General features: G+C 43.3%; 1 protein-coding gene across 2 annotated transcripts in view; it reads left to right on the top strand.

Moving 5' to 3' along the window:
- The window catches only part of ZFHX4 (zinc finger homeobox 4), a 568,535-nt gene that overhangs the window by 452,434 nt on the left and 89,528 nt on the right, over positions 1-26,573 (top strand). For both annotated transcript variants that reach the window (XM_033933303.1, XM_033933304.1), the window contains one exon: positions 19,708-19,824. In XM_033933303.1, coding sequence (XP_033789194.1) covers positions 19,708-19,824 — 117 coding nt within the window. The remainder of the gene's footprint in view (positions 1-19,707; positions 19,825-26,573) is intronic.

The following is a 26,573-nucleotide window of genomic DNA, read 5'->3' as shown; positions in this document are numbered from 1 at the left end:
TCCTTCATCAGACTGATAAAGACCATGAAGGCACTTCATGGTGCTGGTTGAAACGTCTCATTTCAAGTAAAAATGCATCACACAGATGGAATCCCTGACCCACCGCACTTCTGTTTTTTCCTCATTTTACCCATAAATCAGACCATGAGTGTTTTTAGTTTTAGAACCATACAATATATGGAATACTGGTCACACGGCTATAAATTATAGCTATTGAATTGGAATAATATTATCATAGCAGTTAGGTAGCAAAGGAAAAGCCATTGGTGTATACATAGCAAGTAAACTAGTCTTGCATAAGTATAATACAATAATATTGCTATGTTGATTGAATTCGTGGTGCTAGTTTTATTTTTCAAGTTGTGCAGAGAATGACTCAAGCTCAGCTATATCGCCAGTTGATATGTTTCAGGCATACTTTGTGATGTACATCTGTTTAAAATCTGTTTGTGAAACTGCATGCATTTTTTAAAAAAGTTTGAACAAGTAACAGAGGCTGCAGTCATTTTATTTGCAGATAACCTGGAGCTGTACTGGTTGGAATTTTAAAGGTTCCTACAAAAAAAAAAAGGATAAAACTTAGCACAATAGTAACTTTAGCAGACAAAGGGATTTAATATTTCATGTGCTATATTCAGAGCAAAAGAAATGCAAGCAATATATAGGAAAACTTGCGTGTCCCTTTACTGAACTGTTTTACATATAACATGGGTAATAAAGAAGAATATACAGTAGGCCTGTTTATTTGCCTGTTAAGGCCATGTGTTAAACTTTTGTTTCACAATCAAGTTTATTTAAAAGGATGCATTTGAAATATCAACCACAAATAGATGAATTAAATACGCGTTAGATGTAAATGGGCAACGTTGGTAGCCACTGAAAGTGATAGGGCAGTGAGGTGCTGCTTCCTTGGGAACTTGATTTTCTGAGCTGGGTAAAATGTGTCTCTTTTACCCACCCACGGTGGATTCTTTCCCCTGGTTCATTGGTTGCTGTTGGGGGGAGCAGGGGTATTGAAAAAGGTTTGGCATTTGGCAGGATAAAATGAAGTGCATAAGGATGCTGTTGCTGCTTGCCTCTTTATATCATTGTGCCTAAGGGAGCAATCAATGAGAACCAATGTTAGTGTGTTTCAGTAATTGTGTCCGGTTCCTGAAGCTGGAAGTCATTGTATGACAGTGCTATCATTGAAGTGCAATGGATTGCATTTTATGATGGGGGCTTTCCTATGTTGAAACATAAGAATAGCCATTCTGGGTCAGACCAGTGATCCATCTAGTCCAGTCTCCTGTTTCCTAATTGGCCAATCCAGGTCACAAATACCTGGCAGAAACCCAAATGGTAGCAACATTCCATGCTACCAATCCCATCTGTTTGTGCCCTACTTTCCCTTTTGGATTGTTATCTGTCATAACAGATGACCGTTGAAAAGACTGAAACACAGCTGAGGCAAAAACATTTCACTGCATGCATATGGCAAAGAGGCTGTCCATGCAATGGGTGTGAGGGAGGATTTAGAAGTTAGATCTGTTCTGACTAGATTTAATGTTTGTTCAGTGATGCTGTAGCCCTTCTTAACCACTCGGCTGATGGTGTGTTTTGTAAAGAGTCCTATGACAAGGCGCAAGGGAGGCAGAGGCTCTAAAACTGAGTCCTGTCCATTGCTTTTCCTGGTTGGCTGTGACTCAGTGGGTGGGATATGAGCTCCGCACAGTCTGCTACCAATCTGATTGCAAAAAAAAGTATTTTTGTGCACCTCACCTGCTACTACAGATTATGGGCTCCTTTTACAAAGGTGCGCTACGGGTTTTACCGCACGCAACGGATTAGCGCGCACTCTAGCACGCGCTAGCTAAAAATCTACTGCCTCCTCAAAAGGAGGTGGTAGTGGCTAGCGCATGTGGCATTTTAGCGCACGCTATTCCGCGTGTTAAGGCCCTAGTGCACCTTTGTAAAAAGAGCCCTATATTTTATAGGGATGTGCATATAAAAAAATTTTTTTGCTGGCTTTTACTAAACTGCGGTAGAGTTTCTTACCGCTGGCTGGCGAGGTAAATGCTCAGACGCTCATAGGAACTGAATGAGTGCGAGTATTTATCTCAGTGACCCAAGGTAAAAAGCTCTGCCACTGTTTAGTAAAAGGAGACCTTTGTTTGTTTTCAGATCATTTACAGGTATTTTTACTTTTTTCAATTCATTTAGAAATTAATGCCCTATATTTTCACTGAGGCACAATTCACATTAGTTCTGAGACATTATGCACATAAAGTTAAATTAGAGCATTCTTTACACGAATAAACTACCAATCCTGTGTGGCACAGAATTTTAGAAAAGATGTCCAACTCAGAATATGGGAGGCCAGGTCTGAATGTCAAATGTACAACTGCTGGCTACATCCAGTATGAATATCCATTTTGCAAACTGAAATATTAATGTGTGATAAGTGTAAATTTAACATGGCAGTTATTGGGAAACTTCCCCAACATGTCCTTTGCAGGTCTCATACTAAAATATCTATAAATGTGTGGTATCCTGGTTGCAGTTAGCGCAGATGCACTAAGGTTCTGGTTCTATAAATGGCACCTAACCAGGCCTAACTTTGTCAGTCCGCATGGTTGTCAATCAACTGCTGGGCGTCTTTTATACCAATGGTTCCCAACCCTGTCCTGGAGGACCACCAGCCAGTCAGGTTTTCAGGATAGCCCTAATGAATATGCATGGAGCAGATTTGTATGCCTGTCACTTCCATTTTATGCAAATCTCTCTCATGCATATTCATTAGGGTTATCCCGAAAACCCGACTGGCTGGTGGTCCTCCAGGACAGGGTTGGGAACCACTGTTTTATAGAATCACACCTAACAGCGCCTCAGAGGCATCCTTAGACATTGTTAGGCATCATGGAAATGGACGCCAGTATATTAGGCCATGTTTCAAATTAAGTGCAAATTATTGATTTTGGTGTTTCAGGCTTGCTTGGGCAATCTTCCAAAATTTATTTTGTGTGTTATACATTCTTACATGTCAGTAAGATCTCTGCGTTCATCAATTCAAACATTACTGCATGTACCATCTGTACGTACAGTTCCTGTGGCTTCCATTAGAGGTACATTGTGGTCTGTGGTGGGTCCGACACTTTGGAATCAACTGCCCTAGAGGCTGAGGTCTCTGTCAACCTTAATAATATTTAAAAGACAGCTTTAAGCTTACCTATTTTGTGAAGCATTTTTTAAATGCTATAATTAAATAATTTTGGTTCTGCCGAGAACTGTTGGATATGGAAGTCTGGAAGTGTTAAATTTTAAGAAGAGAAGCCACTGAAGAGTTTTCAGCCCAACCAACAAAGTTGGGGCAGTCTCCATCAAGGGCTATACACGTAGGGCTCCTTTTACTAAGCTGCATTAGCGGTTTACGCGCGTAATAGCGCGCACTAATTTGCCGGCGGTGCTAGCCGCTACCACCTCCTCTTGAGCAGGCGGTAGTTTTTCGGCTAGCGCGCGCTAAAAATGTGCGTGCACTAAAGCCGCTAACACGGCTTCGTAAAAGGAACTTCAGTGATTTTCTCCTTTTTTTCATTCAGTATTTTTCCAACAGAACAAAAAAAAAGTGGAAAATCGCTGGTCTAAGTGTATAGCCTTCATGGAGACTACTCCAGCTTTGTTGGTAGGGCTAAGAACTTTGTAGTGGCCCCTTGTTTATAATTTTATTGTTGTATGGAGTTCTTTTTTATTATTATTATTATTATTGCACCTACTTGATTGGATGCTTTTCTTGAAGTGGATAAAGCAAATGTATTAAACCTGAACCTGAATCAAACCTACTTTACCAGTGCCTATCTCAAACACCGAGCGACACTTAAGTCTATCATGCCTATTCACCCCTAACATGCCTACTTTTCAGGTAGGCATCATTAGGCATCGGAGGGCACCTTGACTTAGGTGTCGCTAGGCACTGTGTGGAATTCCACACACAGCTTTTAATTGTTTTGGGGTTCTTTTTGTTGTTGTTGTTGTTGTAATGTCTTTGTATTGATTTTTTTTCATTTCAAAATATATACAAAATGAGATACAAAATGAGATACAAAAATGATACAAATATATACAAAATGAGATGCAAAAATTCAATAATATTATCATTGCATAACAGATGTCAGTCTAAGAGTACAGTTCCAAACATCTCCTTTTGCCAAACCGCAGAAGAGTTTCTTACCGCAGGCCAGTGAGGTTAATACTCCAACGCTCATTCAATTCCTATGAGTGTTGGAGCATTTAACTCGCTTGCCCATGGTAAGAAGCTCTTTCGTGGTTTAGTAAAACCCAGCATTTATGTAGTGCTAATGTGCAACAATAAGAGGTACCAAATTTTAATTATTAATCTTAGCAATATATCTAGCAATTTTTTTTTTTGTATTAATTGTAGTCTATGCATATCTTTTTGATGAATACCTGAGTAAAGAACATTACAATAATCTAAGGGGCTCATAATCGAAAAAGAAAAACGTCCAAAAACCGGCCTAAGTCGGCACTTGGACGAACATTTCTCAAAAACGTCCAAATGCCGATAATAAAACCGGGTTTTGGACGTATTTCTAAACGACCTAGGCCTTCATAGTGCCGCTCAACGTCCAAAGCTAAACGGGGCGTTTCAGGAGGCGTGTCGAGGGCGGGAGTTGGGCGGGACATGGGCCAGCTTAGACTTAGTTGTACAACATGTATAACTGAAAGTTTAACAACAGAGCCTAGACGGAACAAAAACCCACCTAAACTCACCAGATAAGCACTTCAAACACATAACACAGACCCCCACATACTACCCCAGTGATCACCAACCCCCTCCCCCCGCCCCCATAAAAATTTTATTCACAACTTTAAATTTCAGCCTTCAGACCATCATCACGTGGCCGCCTGGCATAGGAAAGCCTAGTCGTCCAGCCCAGAGGCAGCTTAAGTCATCTTGGGGGTGGGTTAGGGACCCATAGAGAAGAGGACCCATGACCATAAGCCCCTGTAATCACTGCATTGATACTTAAACATGTGCACTGCCCTATAAACCCCCAAAACCCTTTTTGACTGGCATATAAGTGGCTCCTGAAGCCATAAGGGCTATTGGGGTGGTAGATAAGTGGGTCTAGGGGATTCTGGAGGTGGTTTGGGGGCTCACCGTCACCTATAAGGGAGTTGTAGTGAGGAGAAGCCATGGCACCCTTTTTGTGAAGTTCACAGCAGTGCCCTGTAAGGTACCCCACTATTTAGGTGGCATGTCTGGGTGTTCAATCCATCACTTTGCAGACCCCTCCCACGTCCAACAGGGCTTGTTCTAGGCGTTTTGGACTTGGACGGAAAGTTGGAAGGAAATGTGGTATAAAGATGGACGATTTAGCGGCTTGGACGATCAGACCGGCAGGATGTATAATTAGACGATTTTCGAAAGTAAAAAAAAGTTGGACGTCTGTTTCGAAAATGTGTCTTAGGCTCTTTTTAACTTTGGACGACTTGCGAGATGGACGTAAACGGACTTAGACGTCCCTTTTGATTATGCCCCTCCACGGTGATGGGATAATCATGTGCCGACAATCCAGCGCCTACAATTCGGCGGAAGACAGAAGCGCGCGGGGGAAAAATAATTTTTAAAGAGCTCCCCGACTGGGAGTTTGGGGTGGCAACCCCCCCCCCACTTTATTGGTTAGTGTTTGTGCTGCCGTTGTGGGGGGTGAAACCCCCCACATTATAGAGAAAACGGAACTTTTCCCAAAAAAAATCAGAACAAGTTCCAATTCGCTATAATGGTGATTTCCAACCCCCCCGAGCCCCCCTCCAACAGCAGTGCGAACACTAACCAATAAAGTGTGGGGGGGGAGGGTTTGCCACCCCAAACCCTCCATCTGAGCTCTTTAAAAATTACTTTTTCCCCGCGCGCTTCTGTCTTGCCGAATTGTCGGCGCTGGATTGTCAGTGCGCTGATGTCTTGCGCTCCACTGTCTATGAACCCCCCTCCACGTGTGTTATAATAAGCAAATGTACAAGTAAGTTGAGCGATGAAAGTTTAAGAAAAGAAGAGATGAAGCTTATCATGTGCAGCTTGTAGAATTTGTAAGCATATAAAACTTATTCAAACAGCGCCAAATTTTTTCAGAAATGTGCAAAGTAATGGATTTTTCTGCTGCAATTTTTTCGTATTTGGCATAAAGGCAAATAGTATTTCACCACTTGTTGTAATCCAATTTAGAGAAATCTTTCCATTTGTATAGTATTGACTGTAGCGTCAATAATGTTACCGTGTTTCCCCGAAAATAATAATAATAATAATAATTTTATTCTTATATACCGCCAAAGCCATAGTAGTTCGAGGTGGTTTACAATAAGAGGAGCTGGACAATCAGTGAAGATAGGTACAAAGTAAGTTTTCAAAGTACATGAAGTGGATACAAGTAAAAGAGGGCTGGAACATGCTGCAAACAATCAGCGAGAATAGGCGCACTGGACAGTCATCAAAACATGTAGGCGGAGAACAAAGCGGGAATGAGAGATTGTGGTAAAAATCAGATGGAGTAAAGCGATAGGGCAAAGGGAGCGTTTAAGTTACAAATTGGTTGATAAAGTTTGTTTTTACTAGTTTTCTAAAACTTAGGTAGTATGAAGAGTGCGTTATTAAGGCCTACCCCGAAAATAAACCCTAGCATCATTGTCAGGGTAGGTCTTAATATAAGCTCTATCCCCAAAATAAGTCCTAGTCCCGGGATTTCTCAGCAACTATTCAACCTGCCCCCCTCCCTTCGCAGCCAAACCCCTGCTGACCCTCCATCCTTCCCTCCCTGCCGACTGCGAGAGAGCCCTACATTCATCCGAAGCAGCGTTAGGCCAGCAGCACTCTAAATGCTGCTTTAGATGAAGGTAGGGCTCGCTCACGGTCGGCGGAAAGGGAAAGATGGAGGGTCAGCAGGGATTTGACTGCGCGGTGGGGGCGGGGGGTGCTCAAGGGTTCTGCTGCACAAGAGATGGGAGGGAGGGAAGGATAGAAGCTGGGCAAGGCTGCACGAGGGATGGGAGGGAGGGAGGGAAGGATAGAAGCTGCACAAACTTCTGCTGCACAGGAAAGATGCTGCACATGTGGGGGAGAGAAAGGAAAGAGGAAGAAATGGGGTGAAGGAAAGGAAGGGAGAGATGGTCATGTGCATACCCCGGAAAATAAGACCTAGTGCCTTTTTTGGGCCCCAAATGAATATGACACTGTCTTATTTTCGGGGAAACACGGTAGTTGTTTTTTTTTTTAATAAACAAGCTTTATCCCAGGACAAGCAGGCAGCATATTCTTGACTGATGGGTGACGGCACCGACGGAGCCCCGGTACAGACAATTTTAGAGTGATTGCACTCTAAGAACTTTAGAAAGTTCTAGCTAGGCCGCACCGCGCGTGCGCGAGTGCCTTCCCGCCCGACAGAGGCGCGCGGTCCCCAGTTTTCTTAATTCCGCGGAGCTAAGAAGACGCGTGTTTCCAACGGCTGTTGGAAGTTTTTTTCTATTTCACTTGCCTTCCCGCTCGCGCGTAATTTTCTCTTCATATTTTATTTCTTTCCTTCTTTTTTACCTTTTGTGTAAAAAAAAAAAAAAAAAAAATTCTTATTTTTCTTTTTTTTTGTCGAATCTGACCCGGCGGGGCCTGTTGGCACCATCGAAGCCTCGGGCTTCGATTTTGCTACAGCAGTATTTCCCTTCATGCCCCCGTCACCGGGTTTCAAAAAGTGTCAGCGGTGTGCACGCCCTATCTCCCTTTCCGACCCACACAAGTGGTGCCTCCAGTGTCTGGGTCCGGACCATAGGGCTGAAACCTGCACCCGCTGTAGTTCTTTACAAAAAAGAACTTTAAAAAATAGACAAATTCAGCAGCGGATCCTTTTCGGTACCGCTATGGAAGTTGCACCGGTATCGACGTCGACGACTTCCTCCAAATCGACTCCGACTACCTCGGCACCGCCAGATCCATCGTCGGTGTCGACTCCTGTAGGTAAGCCGGCTAAGAAGCCTTCCCCTACTGTTCTAGGCCAGCCAGTCGAGCATGCAGTGAGCCAAGTCTTGCAGACTGAGCGCCGGCCCCGTAAACGCTCCGCTCCCATTGAAGTCTCGGCCTCTTCATCGGCATCGACTTCACCCGAGCGTCGAGCACCGAAGGTACCGAGCAAGAAAAAACCGGTACCGGTGCCATCGGGACCAACGTTGGATGAGCGCATTGCCTCTATCTTCCAGGTCCAGCTTAAGCAGCAACTCCAACAGTTGCTCCCGGCTCTATTGTCTCCGAACCTTCCAGTGTCGGTACCGACTGAGCCTTCGGTGCCGTCTGTCGAACAGCCTCTGTTATTGGCATCGACTGTTTCGGCACCACAAAAATCTTTGTCCATGCCTGTTCTGTCAGCAGAACCAAAACGGCGTGCTACTCCTACGGGGTCGGAACCGGTACTGTTCTCTGAACCCCGTACCGTACTACATTCCCCTGGTACCGTCTCCACTCGGTCTGGTAAATCGGTACGCAAGACTAAACATACTGATACATCGACTCCACTTTCCCAGGGCCGTTTACAATCGGTACGGGACCCTGACTTGTGGGACGATTCGGATGATCCCCTCGGTACCGAGGAGGATTACACATCTGATGAGGAGGAACCATCGGTGCAGGATACTACTGCTAAGCCAGAGCACTCCTCCTTCACAAAATTTTTAAAGGAGATGTCAGACACCCTGTCTATTCCTTTAGAGTCTGACTCTAAAAAATCCAAGGCATTTTTGGATGCCTTGGATTTTGACCAACCTCCTAAAGAGTTTTTAAAGTTACCCCTCCATGACATCTTGAGGGAAACTTTTTATAAGAATCTTGAAACTCCTTTGACAATCCCAGGAGCCCCAAGAAAACTAGAATCTCTATATAAAGTGATTCCAATCCCTGGATTTGACAAACCCCAACTTCCCCATGAATCCCTGTTGGTAGAGTCAACCCTAAAGAAGACTGCAGGAGCCAGTATGTATGCCTCTGTCCCTCCTGGTAGGGAAGGAAAGGCCATGGACAAATTTGGAAAGCGTCTTTACCAAAATGCCATGCTGGCCAACCGTTCAAGTAATTACGCTTTCCACTTCTCGTTTTACCTGAAGCACCTCATTCAACAGGTGACCTCTTTTCAAAAGTATATTCTGGACCGTAAACTTCCTACTTTTCAGCAATGTACCTCTAGTCTTCTGCAACTCAGGAAGTTTATGGTCCGTTCTATTTATGATACTTTTGAACTGACATCTCGAGCTACTGCTATCTCTGTAGCAATGAGAAGGTTGGCATGGCTACGGGCCTCAGAACTGGACGTAAACCATCAGGACCGGCTTGCCAATGCTCCTTGCCTAGGGGATGAGCTGTTTGGGGAGTCCATGGATACCACCACCCAAAAGCTCTCCGCCCATGAAACTAGGTGGGACACCTTGTTGAAAAACAAGAAGAAACCTCCTCCTCCTCGTCCATTCAGGCAACAACCTTCATATCAAAGGAGGTTTTCTGCTCGACCGGCTCAGCCTCATCCTCCTCAACCTCGCAGACAGCGTCAGCAGCTACAACAGGCTCGTCAACAACAGCAGCCTGCTGTCAAACCGGCTACTCAACCTAAGTCGACGCAGCCCTTTTGACTCCTTTTTCCAGGACATTGCCAGTCTTCCTCCCTCGTGTCCTCTACCTCAGCCCATAGGAGGTCGACTACAAGTTTTTCTATCTCGATGGGAAGCAATCACCTCCGACCAGTGGGTACTTGCTATCATCACCCACGGCTACTCCCTAAATTTTCAGACTCCTCCACCTGTAAGTCTGCCAAAAGAGTCTGCTTCCACCAAGGCTCAGTCCCTCCTCCTCGCTCAGGAGGTTCACTCCCTCCTTCTTCTCAATGCCATCGAACCAGTTCCTCTGGACCAGCAAGGCCTGGGATTTTACTCCCGGTACTTTCTTGTACCCAAAAAGACCGGAGATCTCAGACCAATATTAGATCTCAGAGATCTCAACAAATGTCTGGTCAAGGAGAAGTTCAAGATGTTATCTCTTGCCACCCTATACCCTCTTCTCTCTCAGGAAGACTGGCTATGTTCCCTCGATCTCAAGGAGGCGTATACTCACATTCCAATTCATCTGATGTCCAGACAATATCTTCGCTTTCTTGTCAACCAACATCATTACCAATACAAGGTGCTACCCTTCGGCCTAGCCTCCTCGCCCAGGGTATTCACCAAATGTCTGATTGTGGTCGCAGCTTATCTCCGCTCCCACAACTTTCAAGTCTTCCCTTACCTGGACGACTGGCTCATCAAGGCTCCTTCTCCTCAGTCCGTTCACAAAGCCACGGATCAGACCATTTACTTCCTTCGACTGTTGGGGTTCGAAATCAATCTACCCAAGTCGCACCTCATTCCAACTCAGCGACTTCAATTCATTGGAGCCATTCTGGATACTGTTCAGATGAGGGCTTTTCTTCCTCCAAACCGCCTTCACACCATCCTTCATCTCTGTCAGCAGGTGTTCCATCTCTGCGAATCACATGATGGTGCTCTTGGGACACATGGCCTCCACAGTACATGTCACTCCCTTCGCACGTCTCCACCTGCGTACTCCTCAATGGACCCTAGCGACTCAGTGGTCACAAGCGACGGATCCTTGTTCACAACACATATCTGTGACCTCGTCTCTTCGACAGTCGCTTCTTTGGTGGTTGAAATCATCAAATCTATCCAGAGGTCTACTGTTCCATCTACCTCCTCATCAACTGGTCATCACCACGGATTCCTCCCCCTATGCATGGGGAGCTCACTTGAACGAGTTCCAAACTCAGGGATTTTGGACCACACAGGAAAAGAAACACCACATCAATTTCCTGGAACTCAGAGCGATGTTTTACGCCCTCAAAGCTTTCCAACATCTCCTGTTTCCTCAGGTTCTTCTCATTTGCACAGACAACCAAGTTGCAATGTACTACATCAACAAACAGGGAGGGACGGGATCCCATCCCTTATGTCAGGAAGCTCTAAGGATTTGGACCTGGGCGACTGCTCGTCACTTATTCCTGAAGGCAGTCTACATCCAAGGGGAACAGAATTGCTTAGCAGACAATCTCAGCAGAATTCTTCAACCTCACGAATGGACTCTCGACCCCTCGACTCTCCAGTCCATTTTCTCCCAATGGGGCACACCTCAAGTGGATCTTTTTGCAGCTCCCCACAATCATCAACTGCCCCTGTTTTGCTCCAGACTTTACTCTCCTCACCGTCTGGAACCCGATGCATTTCTCCTGGATTGGACCAATCTCTTCCTTTATGCATTCCCTCCTCTTCCGCTCATGCTGCGCACCTTATTCAAGCTCAAGAGGGAACAAGCCACCATGATTCTCATCGCTCCACGGTGGCCCAGACAGCATTGGTTTTCCCTTCTACTTCAACTCAGTTCCAGGGAACCCATACCTCTTCCTCTGTTTCCTTCACTGCTTACACAGCATCAGCAAACACTGCTTCATCCCAACTTACAGTCTCTGTACCTGACAGCTTGGTATCTCTCGGGCTGACTTCGGCTCACGCTCTCCTTTCTCAGCCTGTCCGTTCTATTATTGATGCCTCCAGGAAACCGTCTACTCTTCAATGTTACCAACAAAAGTGGTCTCGGTTTTCTTCCTGGTGCCTGTTACATCACCATAATCCCATGTCTACAGCAGTGGGACTGGTGTTGGACTATCTGTTGTCCTTATCTGACTCTGGTCTTAAATCCTCTTCGATAAGGGTCCACCTTAGTGCTATTGCAGCTTTCCATGAGCCGATTCAAGGAAAACCCCTCTCAGCTCATCCCTTAGTTTCAAGGTTCATGAAGGGCCTTTTCAATGTGAAGCCACCTCTTAAGGCCCCTCCTGTTGTATGGGATCTTAATGTGGTTCTTTCTGCGTTAATGAAGCCTCCTTTCGAGCCTTTGGCCACAGCGCATTTTAAATTTCTAACTTGGAAAGTGGTCTTTCTTATAGCTCTCACTTCTGCCAGGAGGGTCAGTGAGCTCCATGCACTGGTGGCTGATCCACCTTTCACTGTTTTTCACTATGATAAGGTCGTTCTCCGTACACATCCAAAATTCCTTCCTAAGGTTGTGTCTGAGTTTCATCTTAACCAATCCATCGTTCTACCTGTTTTTTTCCCAAAGCCTCATTCTAATCCAGGTGAACAGGCTTTGCATACCTTGGATTGTAAACGTGCTCTGGCTTACTATCTTGATCGCACCAAACCTCACAGATCATCTCCTCAACTGTTTTTGTCCTTTGATCCTAACAAGTTGGGTCATCCTGTATCTAAACGCACCCTGTCCAATTGGCTTGCCGCTTGCGTTTCCTTCTGTTATGCTCAGTCGGGCCTGACACTGGAAGGTTCTGTCACAGGCCACAAGATTAGAGCTATGGCAGCGTCTGTAGCTTTCCTCCGTTCCACTCCTATTGAGGAAATCTGCAAGGCTGCTACTTGGTCCTCAGTTCATACTTTTACATCTCACTATTGTCTGGATGCATTCTCCAGACGGGATGGACACTTCGGCCAATCTGTTTTACAGAATTTGTTTTCCTAATGGCCAACCTTCCCTCCATCCCTCTTTTTGTTAGCTTGGAGGTCACCCATCAGTCAAGAATATGCTGCCTGCTTGTCCTGGGATAAAGCACAGTTACTTACCGTAACAGGTGTTATCCAGGGACAGCAGGCAGATATTCTTGCGTCCCACCCACCTCCCCGGGTTGGCTTCTTAGCTGGCTTATCCTAACTGGGGACCGCGCGCCTCTGTCGGGCGGGAAGGCACTCGCGCACGCGCGGTGCGGCCTAGCTAGAACTTTCTAAAGTTCTTAGAGTGCAATCACTCTAAAATTGTCCGTACCGGGGCTCCGTCGGTGCCGTCACCCATCAGTCAAGAATATCTGCCTGCTGTCCCTGGATAACACCTGTTACGGTAAGTAACTGTGCTTTCTTTCATATTATCTAACTTGTTCTTCATTCCAAATTTACCTTACAGGCTACTAAAATATTGTACTTCAGAGGTTCACTGATATTCAATATGTTACAAATAATTTTCCTTACAGATCTCCAATAGGACTTATCATGCATTCATGAAAAACAAACAAACATGTGTTCCATAATACAGGTACAAGATTCTTTATAATAATAATAATAACTTTATTCTTCTATACCGCGACAATCTTGCGACTTCTAGGCGGTTTACAATCAAGAGTGCTGGACATTCAGCGAAATACAATAAGTAGATATTCAGAGGAAATACAGAGATCAGAGACCTCAGGAGGCAATAGTATAGAAATACAATTTGCTGAGCGAAAATGTAATATGTACATTTTAGTAGGTAATGTCCGACAGTACCTGTTGGGGATAAATAGCAACGTAAAGTTACAATAAGATGAAGATAACAGATTATATTTATAACAGTGCTGTAAGTTCAGGTGGAATAGGGAGGGGGGAGGGAGAGGGAGAGCTGGTCAATTGTTTAGGTATTTCTGGAACAGGTATGTTTTTAGGCGTTTCCTGAATTCCCCGTATGTAGTGGGCAAAAGCAGTTGGTCTAGGTCTTTACCCCATAGGACTGCTTGGTGAGAGAGAAGGTGTTCCAAAAATCAAAAAGCTCTGAAATCCAAAATTTGACACTTCATTTATGTTTGAAGGTATTGCTCTAGACCCAGACCCAGGCTTGGTCTAAGTCAAAAAATATAAGTTCTGAGTGGGCAACCTGTTAAAGTTTTTGGTTATACTTACTATACGACTAAGTCTAGGTCGGCCCACCTCCTGCCCTTTCCCCTCCTCTAAAAACGCCTCTTTTTGCTCTAGGCATTTAGAAGAAGGGTAAAGGCCTAAGCTGGTTTTAGATGTATCTAACCAGCTTTGATTATCGGTACTTGGACTATCTGGCTTTTTGATCATCCAAGTATGGATTTAGGCCATTTTTTGAATGTTTTTTTTAATTATTATTATTATAAGCCCCATAGTCAGATTGGACATATTTGGCATACTTGAGATAGACAAAAGAGACATACGTTTACAAGATAACCACAATGGAGTAGTAATAGGAAAGGATATCTTGTATGATTAATTTTATCGTAGAAGGACCCATACATAGGTGAGTTAGCCTGTATAGTTAGATTGTGGCAATGAGGGGACAGGCTTGAATAACTAACTGGGCATTACAATAGCTATAAATTTTTTTATATAAGTGTTTTAGCAAATTTTTAATAAAACTTGAAACTTAAACTAGATAGTGGTTCCCATATGTGAAGGAACTTGTGATAATTGTTTGACTTTTTGGCAGTAATACCCTCGTATTGCATAATTGTACAGACTAAATCCATATTTGGTCTGTCTTTTTCTGACTTAACATTACCATTCCAAAATCTGAAAAGTTCCAAAAACTGAAATATGCCTGGCCCCAAGGATTTCAGATAAAGGATCTTATATACCTGTACCAATATCTTTTGTACATGTCCCACAGTTTTTTTGTAAGTCCAATATGTTTTATGCATAAAAAGAAAGAAGATTGGGTTAATGCTTGCTGAGTATAAAGCTTTGAAAAGAGAAGAACTTGTAAGTTACTATTATGGTTCTAAACACCACAAAACCCCCAACTCAAGCACAATGGTACTTCAAAAGATATTTTTAAAAAATGCTTATATGGAAAATGCTTATAATCATAAATAATTAATAGTGAAATGGGGCCTCTCAGTGTGAGGTAATAAACACTAAAAAAGGAATTTAAAGAACTCACTCAATGCTTAAACAAGCTGTAGGCCAAAACTCCATGTTTTTAGCCGCGCACCATCATTGGGCACCCTTATTTGTGTGATCATACAGTATAATAACCTTTAAAGTACAACTAGTGAGCTAAAATAATCAATTAAAAGAAGAAAGAAAGTTTTTACCGCTGACCCGTAAGCTGGGAAAGTTACTTAGCTGGAAAATCTGCTTAGCTGGATGTTTAAGTCCAAAGAATTATCGTCACTCTGATGTAACTAAAAGTATCTGTTGTTCAGAGGCTGCAGAATCAATATACTATACTGGTCCAACCAAGCTCGGTTTCAAAGCTCAAAACCCCTGCATCAGGGACTGCCAAACTTCAGCCCAGCAAGGTTGAATAGTGCTGAGTTTTATGCCATTAAACACGGATTGGGATGGGGGATCATGGGATCGAAGGGGCCAGCAGCAGGAGGGAGTGAGCATCCCTCCTGCTGATTTTGGGGGTGTGTGTTGGGGGGTCCTCTGCTGCAGCCGGCTCAGCTGATCGTGATCCCCCTTCTCCCCCCTTCCCCCCCCCCCCCCCCCGATTAACTGAGCAACCAGGACTCTCCAAAGTGAGACTTCGGGAGTACTGCAGGCTCAGCTGATTGGGGATTCTCTTGCCATGATCAGCTCAACCAGCTGCGCCTACTTTTAACATTTGAAATGTATGCTAGCATCTGTCGTGGCTCTAGGGCAGGGGTGTCCAATGTCGGTCCTCGAGGGCCGCAGTCCAGTTGGGTTTTCAGGATTTCCCCAATGAATATGCATTGAAAGCAGTGCATGCACATAGATCTCATGCATATTCATTGGGGAAATCCTGAAAACCCGACTGGATTGCGACCCTCGAGGACCGACATTGGACACCCCTGCTCTAGGGAGACGCCTAGGAACGCTTAAACTCACCTAAGGTCACTTCTGAAAGAAACCACACCCAGCTGTAGGCGAGCTTAGGTGTCCCTACCTAAGTGTAGGCATCCTGCCTCAGGGAGTTTTATTCTAAAAACATGCATCCCGATTGGCTGCCAGACAGCGGTAGGACACCTATCGCTGGCTACAATCGGAACACCTGTTTGTAGATTCAGCCCCATAGTGTATTTATTTATTTATTGGGATTTGTTGACTATTTTGAAAACTATTTTTGAGGAGACGTATCATAGACATAGAGTAGGCTTTTCTGCGCTATCCAGCTGGTGTGTTAAGATTACTGCGCACTAATTGGATAACATTAGATTAACGTGGGATCACTTAGCACCTCCTAAACAGAGGATAGTGAATGCTTCCATATTAATGTTTTGCAGGTTCCATACTCTAATGGTATCAGCACACAACCAAAGTTCTGCGTTAGAACATGCTAAAACCAGATTTCACTCAAGTTAGTACAAGGACCCCTTAATAAAGTCCTTAAATAAAGCTAGAAACATTTCAAGTGAAGTGGTATGGTAGCCCTGTTAGTCCACTTTTAAAGGGTAATAGAAATAAAACAAATCATAGAAAAAAAATGAAGATGATACTTTTTTTTATTAATTATGCTGCTTTGTCACCCTATTATCACCCATCCATCTCTCCCTGTTTCTCACCCACCCAGCTCTCTCTGTTTTTCACTTAACCCACCCCACCCTCTTCTTGTGAGACTGTCATTGGAATGTTTTTATGTTTCACTTATATATTCTGTTACTTATTTCTGATCTGAAGAAGGTGTTGCCTTCTAAAGCTAATCAAAGAATGTATTGTTAGTCCAATTAAAAAGGTATTATCATTTTCTTTTCTATGTTTTGTTTTATTTCTATTTATTCTCTTTATTTCAAAAAGCTAACTTGGTTGACACTAAGAAAACATGTTACATTTAAAATGTACAATTAGTTTTGTATTTAAATGACAAAGGATTGGTTTGTAGAATATATCTACATCCCATTCCTGGCATTGCTTGCATACTTCTAGAGACATTTTTGCTGCTTATAAAGTTTATTTCTGAAGAGCCCAGCCCTTCAGCAGTTAAATTATCTCATGTATAATAATGATATTAATTTTGATTCCTTGTATTAGATGTACAGTTTCATTACATTTTTTTTCATAATTATAATTGTACAAAGCCTATAGGGCCCACAGGAGACTACCTGTAATAAAACAGCTCTCACCTTCCAAACCATAAAGCAGGTCTGCAGAATTTTAACATTAAAGCTAATTGCCTAGCTACATCAAAAGAAACTCCAGAAGACTCAGAAAAATTGCAAAAAGGTAGGGGGGGGGGGTTACAAAGGGCTGACTTTACCAAAGGTTATACACTGTGGCTTGGTGAAGCCCAGTTAAGTTACAGCCTCGGAACTGCTGGTTGCGATTAAGTTGATGGGGGAAAGTCTATCCTGCAGTCTCAGCCTGCTGCTGACACAGAGTCTTTGTTCACATTCAGATTTCTCAAACTGCTGCCAGGGTCAAGCTGAGGTCAGACACCATGATGATGTATAGGAGAGCATGTCTGGGAATTTCTCTCACACTTAAAATACATACCAGAAAAAGAAGAGAGCACCCTGCACAAAATTGTCTGATGAGACCCAGATGATAGCTGTTCCTTTAGTACCTTCATAATCTGTTCTTTTTTATTTTTTTCTTTTCATGACATACAGTGTTTTATTAATGTGTGCTGCGACAGTGCTAAACATTTTATGTCCCCTCAAGATAAGGGACAGTCAGTAGCACTTTTGACACTTCATTTTCCAGCCTATGGGGAATGGGCCGGGAAATCTTGGAAAAGAAACAATGCCCTCTGCTCCCAAGAATGAGACAAAAAAGCATTGCCACAGGCTGTCCTAGGCCACAGGGCCTGACACTGGATGTGAGCCTTATGTGTGTCGATGTTTTTGGCATTAACATGACTCAACCAGTCATGATCACAGTCCCAAACTGTGCTCCCCTGCCACCCTTAGAAATACAGCCTTGCTTCCAGCTGTGACTGGGGAGTGTGGCGTGTTTGATTAGCAATCATTGCAGAAAGAAATAAAAGGCTAAAGCAGCAAGAGCTCCCCCCACCTGCCCTCCCCCCAGTCACACTATCTGAATATACATATATTAGAGAGGAAGAAATAGCTTTCCTGGTTTTTAACATCAAGATAAAAATAAATCCATGGTGGTTGATGCTTAGGTTTTCTGTGCAGGCACAAAAGACTGTAAACACTGATGTTTATTGGGTTGTTTCAACTCCTTGCCAAAGCTAGTATTTGTCTTATAGATTTCAAAAGCCTTTAAATAATCTTAAGAATGTCACAAGTAAGCAGGCTGCTACTGCTGCTCCTGGCTCATTTTGTCTAGCACAATGTCTGCGCATAGCTGGAAAGTAAGGCACTAAATAGCAATTTCTTTGTGCTCTGCAGCAGCATATGACAGAGGATATTTCATTCCGCTGTCAGAATGTTATTAATAAAACATGGGGTGTGGACAGGGCCGCTATTTCCCCGTTTCAATCACACCAGCATTCACAATGAAAATTTTATGCAGTGTGTAATTTTTGGTTAATGCTCTACACTTAAAATGTCACTGCCACAGCTGTATTTGATACAGTTCCTAAAGGGTTAACTGTGTCATATTCCATACATTCAAACTGGGTTTATCAGAAAAGGCAAATAAAAGACAGCGTATAAATGGGTGCCTGTGACCTTTTACCTTTGCAGGATTAATTTATGTGGTCAGCAAAGATTGTGTGAAATTGACCAGTCAGGTGCTTTGAATCCCATTTTTAATGCCCCCTCCTAATTTATGTGATTTCTCCCTGAACTGAGAAATATGAATTTTATTTTTGTGCTGCAATGAAAACAGCATGTAGTGCAGTGGGGAGTTGCAAGTCTGGTTATCTGGCATTACTCAGATTGCAAAAAATTCATTAAAATGTGACATCAGCACAGTGAGAGACAAATGATCACAGGATGAAAAGGAACAGTGGGCCTTTCACGGATTAGTGCTACACAGCCCCAGCATAAAAGCTAACTGCATAAACAGATTAATCCACCAGCATGATTTAGAGAATAATTAAACAGGGTTGAGTTACTGTGAAGATTTCCATGTAATCTAACTGGCGTGAACACATACGTGAGGTGTCCAAGATGCGGCTTCCTTAAAATTCTCCTATCTTGTATGAAATGCCTATATCTCATCCCCTAGAAACACAATGAAAATATTTCCAGACAGATCTAAGGGTTTTGTTTTGTTTTTGGGTTTTTTTTTTCCTAATAGTGCCTGAAACAATACAGTAATTTTGGAATACTGATCTGCCAGAAAATGCATTATGAATTGTTTTGTTTCACTTAATCACTACGTTGCTCTCAGCCAAAAGATCTTAACTAGCACTACATAATGCCATACAATATTAAGCTCTCCTGTGCACATGCTGTCATGTATTGAAAATTAATATTAAATACCTTCATGTGTTAGTTTATTGTTCTCAAACCACTGCTGTTGGTGACAATACTGTCCAAGGGTGTTTTGCCTTAAATAGACACTACACTGGAGAGGAACAGAGGTGGGACATGATAGAAGCAATCAAATTCTTTAAAAATATAAATGATGTATAAGAGACAAACATTTAATGGAAAATAACTCTGGTATCAGAAGGGGCAAAGGTATATGGCTAAAAGGGGGCAGATGTGGGAATAAACTTTAAAATATATATATATATTTCTGCACAGAAAGAGTGATGGATGCATGGAAATGTCTTCTGATGGAAGTGGTGGAGGCATAAGCAATTGCTAAAATTAAGGAGAGTATGGGATAAACACAAAGGATTAGTGAGAAAGTAATGGTAAAGCCTTAGATTGGTTAGGGTTTGTTACTACCACAGGAGAAAGAAACAGGGAAGTCTGCATAGGCCTTGTGATTATTATCTGCCATCATACTGTGTTTCTATTTCTTTGTTAATCACAGAGGAACAAAGTGAGGAGACAGAAGGGTCTGCCAAAACCACAACAGTGGCTCCTGCTGAGGACAGAGATTTGAGTGAGAAAGACAACGGAGAAGAGAAAAAAAATAATAAAGACCCTGGTAAGATGGAGAATGTTGTCCCTTTTTTGTACTTATTAAATGATTTTTCATTCTAAACTGTCTGGACATTGCTGCTGCTATTCATTGCATGTGCATTTTGCATGTGATTTCTATCAGTAGCCTCCCATTGACCTATTTTTAATCATAACCATCTGACAGCATAGATGTGGATAAGTTGAAGAATATTACAGGACGACCAGTGAGATTATTTTTTAATCAAATCAGTTTGTGTGCTTGTAATTTTTTAAGCGCCTTTCATTAATCTTAGCTGTACTTGTGATTCCTCTGATGACATATTAATTTTTCATAAGCATAGGATTAGATACCACTTGAATTTTTTTCCTGCAATCAAATTGCCCCCCTTGTAGCCCTAAGAATGAAAGCTATCATATTTTTCCTTCAAAATCCTTACTTTCTGATAGCCCTGTATTTAAGAAGCTGCCCTTTTCCATTGCATTTATTTCAAGGCCTTTATGGGAGAAAAAAATCCCTCAGAAAATCCATTGGAAAAAAAAACACGTTTGCAGATGATTCAGCCTAAGAAAGAGGAAATATCATTGAAAACGGATTAAGGGCTGAGTAATTTTGATCTCTTGGAATAGACAAAGCCCAGTAATGAAAGCTACTGTCTTTGAACACAAAACCTCCGTGTCATGACATTTACTTATGCACAAACAAACCAGGGGCCGGCATCTGGTGTGGATACTCAGGGCTTTTTCTGTGTTTGATTTGGCAAATATGCAACTTCATCCATGCTTTTTATGTATGAGATGGAAATCTACAGTCACAATGAATATTACATTGGCTTCTTTGGCTGCATGCTATACCTACTTACATTATGTTAGACTCATTGAAGCAGAAGAAATGCTGAAATAGGTTGAAGCCTAGAAGATTGGAGTAGTCATCTGTCTTTTCCTTGTATCCAGTGACAACAGCAGAGAGAGGTGCTTTGATTCACCACAAAGACATTTGATTCATCAAGGTCTTTTCCCATAGAACAAAATGGGAATATAACCTTTAATTAGCCAGATCTTTAGTTGTATGGAAAATACTATTTTACAAATACAGAGGTAATTTTGTAAAACAGAAAAGGGCTTTAATTTAAAAAAAATAGTGCAACAGCATATACATATCTCAAGTATCCGCACTTAAAGGGCACAGTTCTGTAACTGGACACCACAATTCAGGCATCAACCTAATACAGACAGTCCATCCTATAAGAACATTTATGCATATACAGGTATTTTATACTGGAGAATACTACCATGTTTCCCTGAAAATAAACCCTAATGCATTTTTGGGAGCTAAAATTAATATAAGACCGTCTTATTTTCAGAGGATGTCATTTTTTTTCCATGTACAACAGTCATCTCTCCCTTCATCTCCTCCACCCCAATTCCTCCTCTTTTCTTTCTCCCCCCTCCCCCATGTGCAGCATCTTTCTTCCCCTCTCACCCATCCCCTTGTGCAGCATCTTTCTATTTCTCCCTTCCATCCCCCTGTACAGCAGAACCCCACCGACCCTCCCACCATGAGACATACCCCCGCTCTGACGCCTCATAAATCAGTGGTGGCGGCAGCATTCTGAACGGGCTGCTTCGTGGCCTTCCCAGCCGGGTCCAGGCCTTCCCTCTGCAGCATCTTTCTATCCCTTCCTCCCATCCCCTTGTGCAGCAGAACCCCACCGACCCTCCCACCGTGAGACTGACATACCTCCAATGCATCCAAAGACAGCGGCTGCGGCAGCGCTCTGAATGAGCTGCTTTGCGGTCTTCCCCGGCAGGGACTTCCCTCTGCTGCATCACTGATGATATCATCAGTGACACGGCAGAGGGAAAGCTCCGGTGGGGAAGGCTGTGAAGCAGCCCGTTTAAAGTGTCGCTGCTATGTTTGGATGCCTCGGAGGTATGTCAGTTTCACGGTGGGAGGGTCAGTAGGGGTTCTGCTGCACAGGGGGATGGGAGGGAGAAATTGAAACATGCTGCAGAGGGAAGGCCTGGCCCCGGCGGGAAAGGCGAAGCAGCCCGTTCAGAGTGCTGCCGCCACTGATGCTTTAGAAGGCATCAGAGCAGAAGTATGCCAGGTTTCACCGGGGTTAGGGTTGTTGAATTGACAAGTCCAATTTTTTTAATATATGTATTTATCCTCCCCTCCTACTGCTGATGGTTGGCAGCAGCCTAGAAATAGTGGAAGCCTGGATTAAAAATAAAACAAAAAAACTAGGAATGGAGACAGGGAGTGTCAAGGACATTCAGGGGGGTTGCGGGATCAATCTTAACTAGGGCTTATTTTGGGGGAAACACGATAGTATAAATCACCATCAATGCATCTACATTTATGCCCTCATTCAATAAGGTCTACTGCTGGCATTAATGAGTGCGCCTAAATGTAGCACTATATTCTGTAAGTTATGTATGTAAATATTAGACCTGCCCATGCCTCTTCTCTGTGAGTGCCTCCTTGCATTTATATTAATTGAGTTCTATGATTAAATTATAAAATAGTACTGAGAACTCTGCTAGTGTAAGTGCTAGTATTTTATAAATTTGAACATGCAAATTATGCTTATATTTAAGCATCCTTTTATAATGAGGGGGAAAATGCACACCTATTTTTTTATGTTATCTATAGATGGGTATTTCCAAGGCCATAGTTTGGGCAGAGTGGAAGCAAAGTTGTAATGTATACATGTTATTTTATATAAAAATATATATGTACATGCTTCTTACACTGTTAGGATTAAATTGAGTGTCATTTTGGATTTATCACCTAGGCATCCTATTACAAAATTATCCCCATAGTTACAATGCAAGAGCTGCATAATTTTATCATTCTCCGAGGACAGGTAGACATAATATTCTCTTCGTCTAATAGGGATGGTATGTTGAACCTGTGCTCGTGAGCATACTGTAGAAGATGGCAATCAAAGCTTTTCAACTCCTCCTCCTTCACAGTCTCTACTGCCCCTTCAGCTCTTCCTTCTGCAAGTGAGCATGAAGGTGTCTCTTTGATCTGCTCTGTTTATTTCTTTATTGTTTTGCAGTGTTTTTTGGTTTTTCAGCTTGTTCGTGGATTTTTTTGTGCAGTGTCGAAGATCCCGGTTCAAAGGGACTGCTCTGCGTGCTAGAAGAGGAGCAGACATTTAAGTCTGCAGCTGGCAGGTGTATCCCTCAGGAACCAGTACAGCCGGCAGGTGTATCCCTCAGGGACCAGTACAGCCAGCCTGCCAAAGATTTCCGGGCCCTCAGGTTTCCGGGCCCTCAGCACTTCCTCACTTCCTTGACTTAGTCAGGAGCTTGAGCACAGGCTGTTAGGCATCAATAGTGGTCCTTTGGGGCATCCTAGTTGTGTTGTCAGGGGGGATAGAGGATCAGTCCAACTAAGGTACAACTGGAAGCCTTAAAATCTCAGCATGGAGCTCACCAGCAGCTTGAGGCAGAGAATCCCTCCAGATCCAGCTACACTTTAAGGAAGTTAAAGCAGGTTGCAGCACCATCTCCCCAGCATATGACTGTGACAGCTATGGGGAAAATCAGGGGGGGGGTCTTGAAAAGTGTGTTTTGACTGTTTCTACACTTAGGTTTTTGGTCTCCATCCTCTAAAATCTTATTTTTAAGCATTTGGAAGCCATTTTGTGGCACCAAAATGCTGCTGCGGTGGACATCTTGGATTTCCCAAATATTTTCTAAGTTTTAAGATTTCTCCAAAACACCTCATTTTGCCTCAAAACTAACAGGAATGGATTCCTCGGACTCTAATGTCTCTATTTTATGTCTTATTTGCACTGGATGGGTGGCTGAAGAGCATGGGATGGAGGTGTAGGAGATTTGGGCTTAGCCCCTCCACAAACTTCTAGGCTGAAGAAAGAGAAAGGGTTCCATTGTGGGGAAATAAATACCTTCTGGAGCCTCAGGACAGCAGTCCTGTGCACTATAAGGGTGTAGATGTTTTGCAGCCCAATAAAAGAGAATTATTCCATTCTAAGGGTGAAGGAGAGTTGCCCATTCAGGCCTTTACCCCCCAGAGTTCATTAATCTCCTCTGGCAGTTTTATGAACAAAGCCTGTTAGATAAGTTGGCAAAAGGACCAGTGTGCAGGCCTCTCTGGAAGCTCAGAGCACTTCTTCCCTGAGAGCAGAGGCAATTCTGATGGTCCGTTGAACAGGGACTCTGAGGACGAGGGTCAGATTTAATTCCTTTATTGTCCCAAAGTGAGGCTTCCCTGGTGGGATAGGCAACTTCTCATATAGAGGATCTGGAGGCAATATCAACTATAGACCAGGGGGAGGATCTATATATTCACTGACTCTTTAAGTCCTCAGCATTGCTGGAAATCATTACTGGGTTCCTTTGAGAACTAAAAATAAACCCTCCACAAACCCCATCCTCCCAGTGTTCCCTTCTGAGTGGAGTCCAAGCTCAACCCATGTCTTTCCTGTGGCACCCAGACATGGGAATCCAAATCACAGAGCCCTGGGAGCCTGCTGAAGGCTCTATGAAGGTAGCTAAAATTAGGATTAAGCTGTATCCCATGGATCAGGAATTCTAGCAAATATTTGTTATGCCAAAAGTGGATTCCCTGATAGCCCAGGTGACCAAACACACTTCCCTGAGAGAGGCATAGTTTTAAAGGATCTGCAGGACTGCAGAGTGGATATGGTCTTCAGGAAACAGTTTGAGGCTCTAGACTTAGGGATTAAGGCTGCAGCCATTGCCTTTTTTGTGGCACGCACCTGTCATTCCAGGCTATGAAGTCAGAACCTGGTGGAAGCTGAGCCCCTGCCACAGCTTTTGTTAGCTGGAGTAGACAATGTAGCAGATGCACTCTATGATATAATCAGAGTTATGCGGAAAGTCTCTTCATAATCGATCTCTGCCCTTCGTATGCTTTAGATCAGACAATGGGCAGGTGATTAAAGCAATGTTGAGCAGGCTCCTATTCAAGGGACAGATGCTGTTTGGGAAGGGCCTAGATGATACTAAGGCCAAGATCTTTTCCAGACAGCAGACCTCGAGCAGTCAGAGGTTCCTTTCATGGGTCACGGCGCTCTCAATAGTACTCAACAGAAGCATCTAACCACAGAGCCTATCAAAGTTCCAGACAGAAATTCTCTGGGAACCAGAGAAACCAAGATTCCAGTTCCCGCTCCACAGTGCCAGTCAAAAGCCACACTGATGCCAGCTCCTCTGAAGATTGGAAGTTGGCTCTGAGACTATGTGGAGGCCTGGAACAAATAATGACTGGTCGCTGGGTCCTGGAAATTATTAGAGAGGGTTACAAGATAGTATGTGTGCCCTCTCTCTGACTGGTTCATGGATTTGCTGGCCAGTAAAGGTGGAAAAAGTATGGCCAACGTTACAAAGGTTGCTAGATATTCAAGCCACAAAACCAGTTCCTTCAGAAGACTCAAGCTCTGGTAAATACTCGATATACTTTGTCATGCCCAAGGAAGGCTCAGAGGAGTGGTTAGCAAGTCTAAGAATGTTATATTACCCCTGTATTACCCCTAGAGTATTTCATTCAGTTCTAGTCTCCTTAACTCAAAAAAGATATAGCGGCACTAGAAAAGGTTCAAAGAAGAGTGACCAAGATAATTAAGGGGATGGAACTCCTCTCATATGAGGAAAGACTAAAAAGGTTAGGGCTCTTCAGCTTAGAAAAGAGACGGCTGAGGGGAGATATGATTGAAGTCTACAAAATCCTGAGTGGAGTAGAACAGAGACAAGTGGATTGATTTTTCATTCTCTCAAAAATTACAAAGAAAACGGACACTCGATGAAGTTACAGGGAAATACTTTTAAAACCAATAGGAGGAAAAAAAATTTCACACAGAGAATAGTTAAGTTCTGGAACCCGTTGCCAGAGGATGTGGTAAGAGCAGATAGAACAGCTGTTTTTAAGAAAGGTTTGGACATTTTCCTGGAGGAAAAGTCCATAGTCTGTTATTGAGAAAGACATGGGGGAAGCCACTGCTTGCCCAGGATCTGCAACATGGAATTTTGCTACTCCTTGGGTTGTGGCCAGGTACTAGGGACCAGGATTGGCCACTGTGAGAATGGGCTACTGGGCTTGATGGACCATTGGCCTGACGCAGTATGGCTATTTTTATGTTATATTCTTAACACATCAACGTGGCCATGAGAGTTCCTTGATTCAAAATGGAGACTGTCTGCTTCGTCATAACAGTAGTAGAGCCAGAAGAATTTCTTGCCACTCTGGATTTGACAGAAGCTTACCTGAAAGTTCCTGAGATTCTTTGTGTTGGAGAATAACTACCAATTCTCAGTGCTTCCCTTTGGGCTGTCAATGGCTCCCAAACTTTAACCAAAGTTATGGTAGTAGTGATCTCTCATCTCTGCAGAACAGGTTGGCAAGTGCATCCGTACTTGGACGACTGGCTCATCAGAGTACCATCTCGATCAGAAGGAGAAAAGGCAGTAGCAGCAGTTGTGGAGATGTTGCAGAGTCTGGGCTGGATTGTGAACTTTTGAAAGAGCCAACTAGTTCTGGCACAGTCCCTGAAATATCTGGGGTCTTATTCTACATGGCAGAAGGCTGAGTCTTTCTTCCAGAAGTACGCAAACAGAAGTTTTGTGGTCAAATTATAGACCTATTGACCAAGCGGGTGCCTACTGCGTAGCATTACCTTTAGGTCCTTGAGTCGATGGTAGCCATAATAGAAATCATGCCCTGGGTGAAGGTTCATATGTGTCTCCTCCAGGATGCGTTGTTGTTCAGCTGGTCACCTC

The sequence above is a fragment of the Geotrypetes seraphini genome, chromosome 2 (genome assembly GCF_902459505.1).
Source record: "Geotrypetes seraphini chromosome 2, aGeoSer1.1, whole genome shotgun sequence".
Taxonomy (NCBI): Eukaryota; Metazoa; Chordata; class Amphibia; order Gymnophiona; family Dermophiidae; genus Geotrypetes; species Geotrypetes seraphini.
Note: the sequence above shows the minus strand (reverse complement) of the source record. Positions and strands in the feature narration are given on the sequence as shown.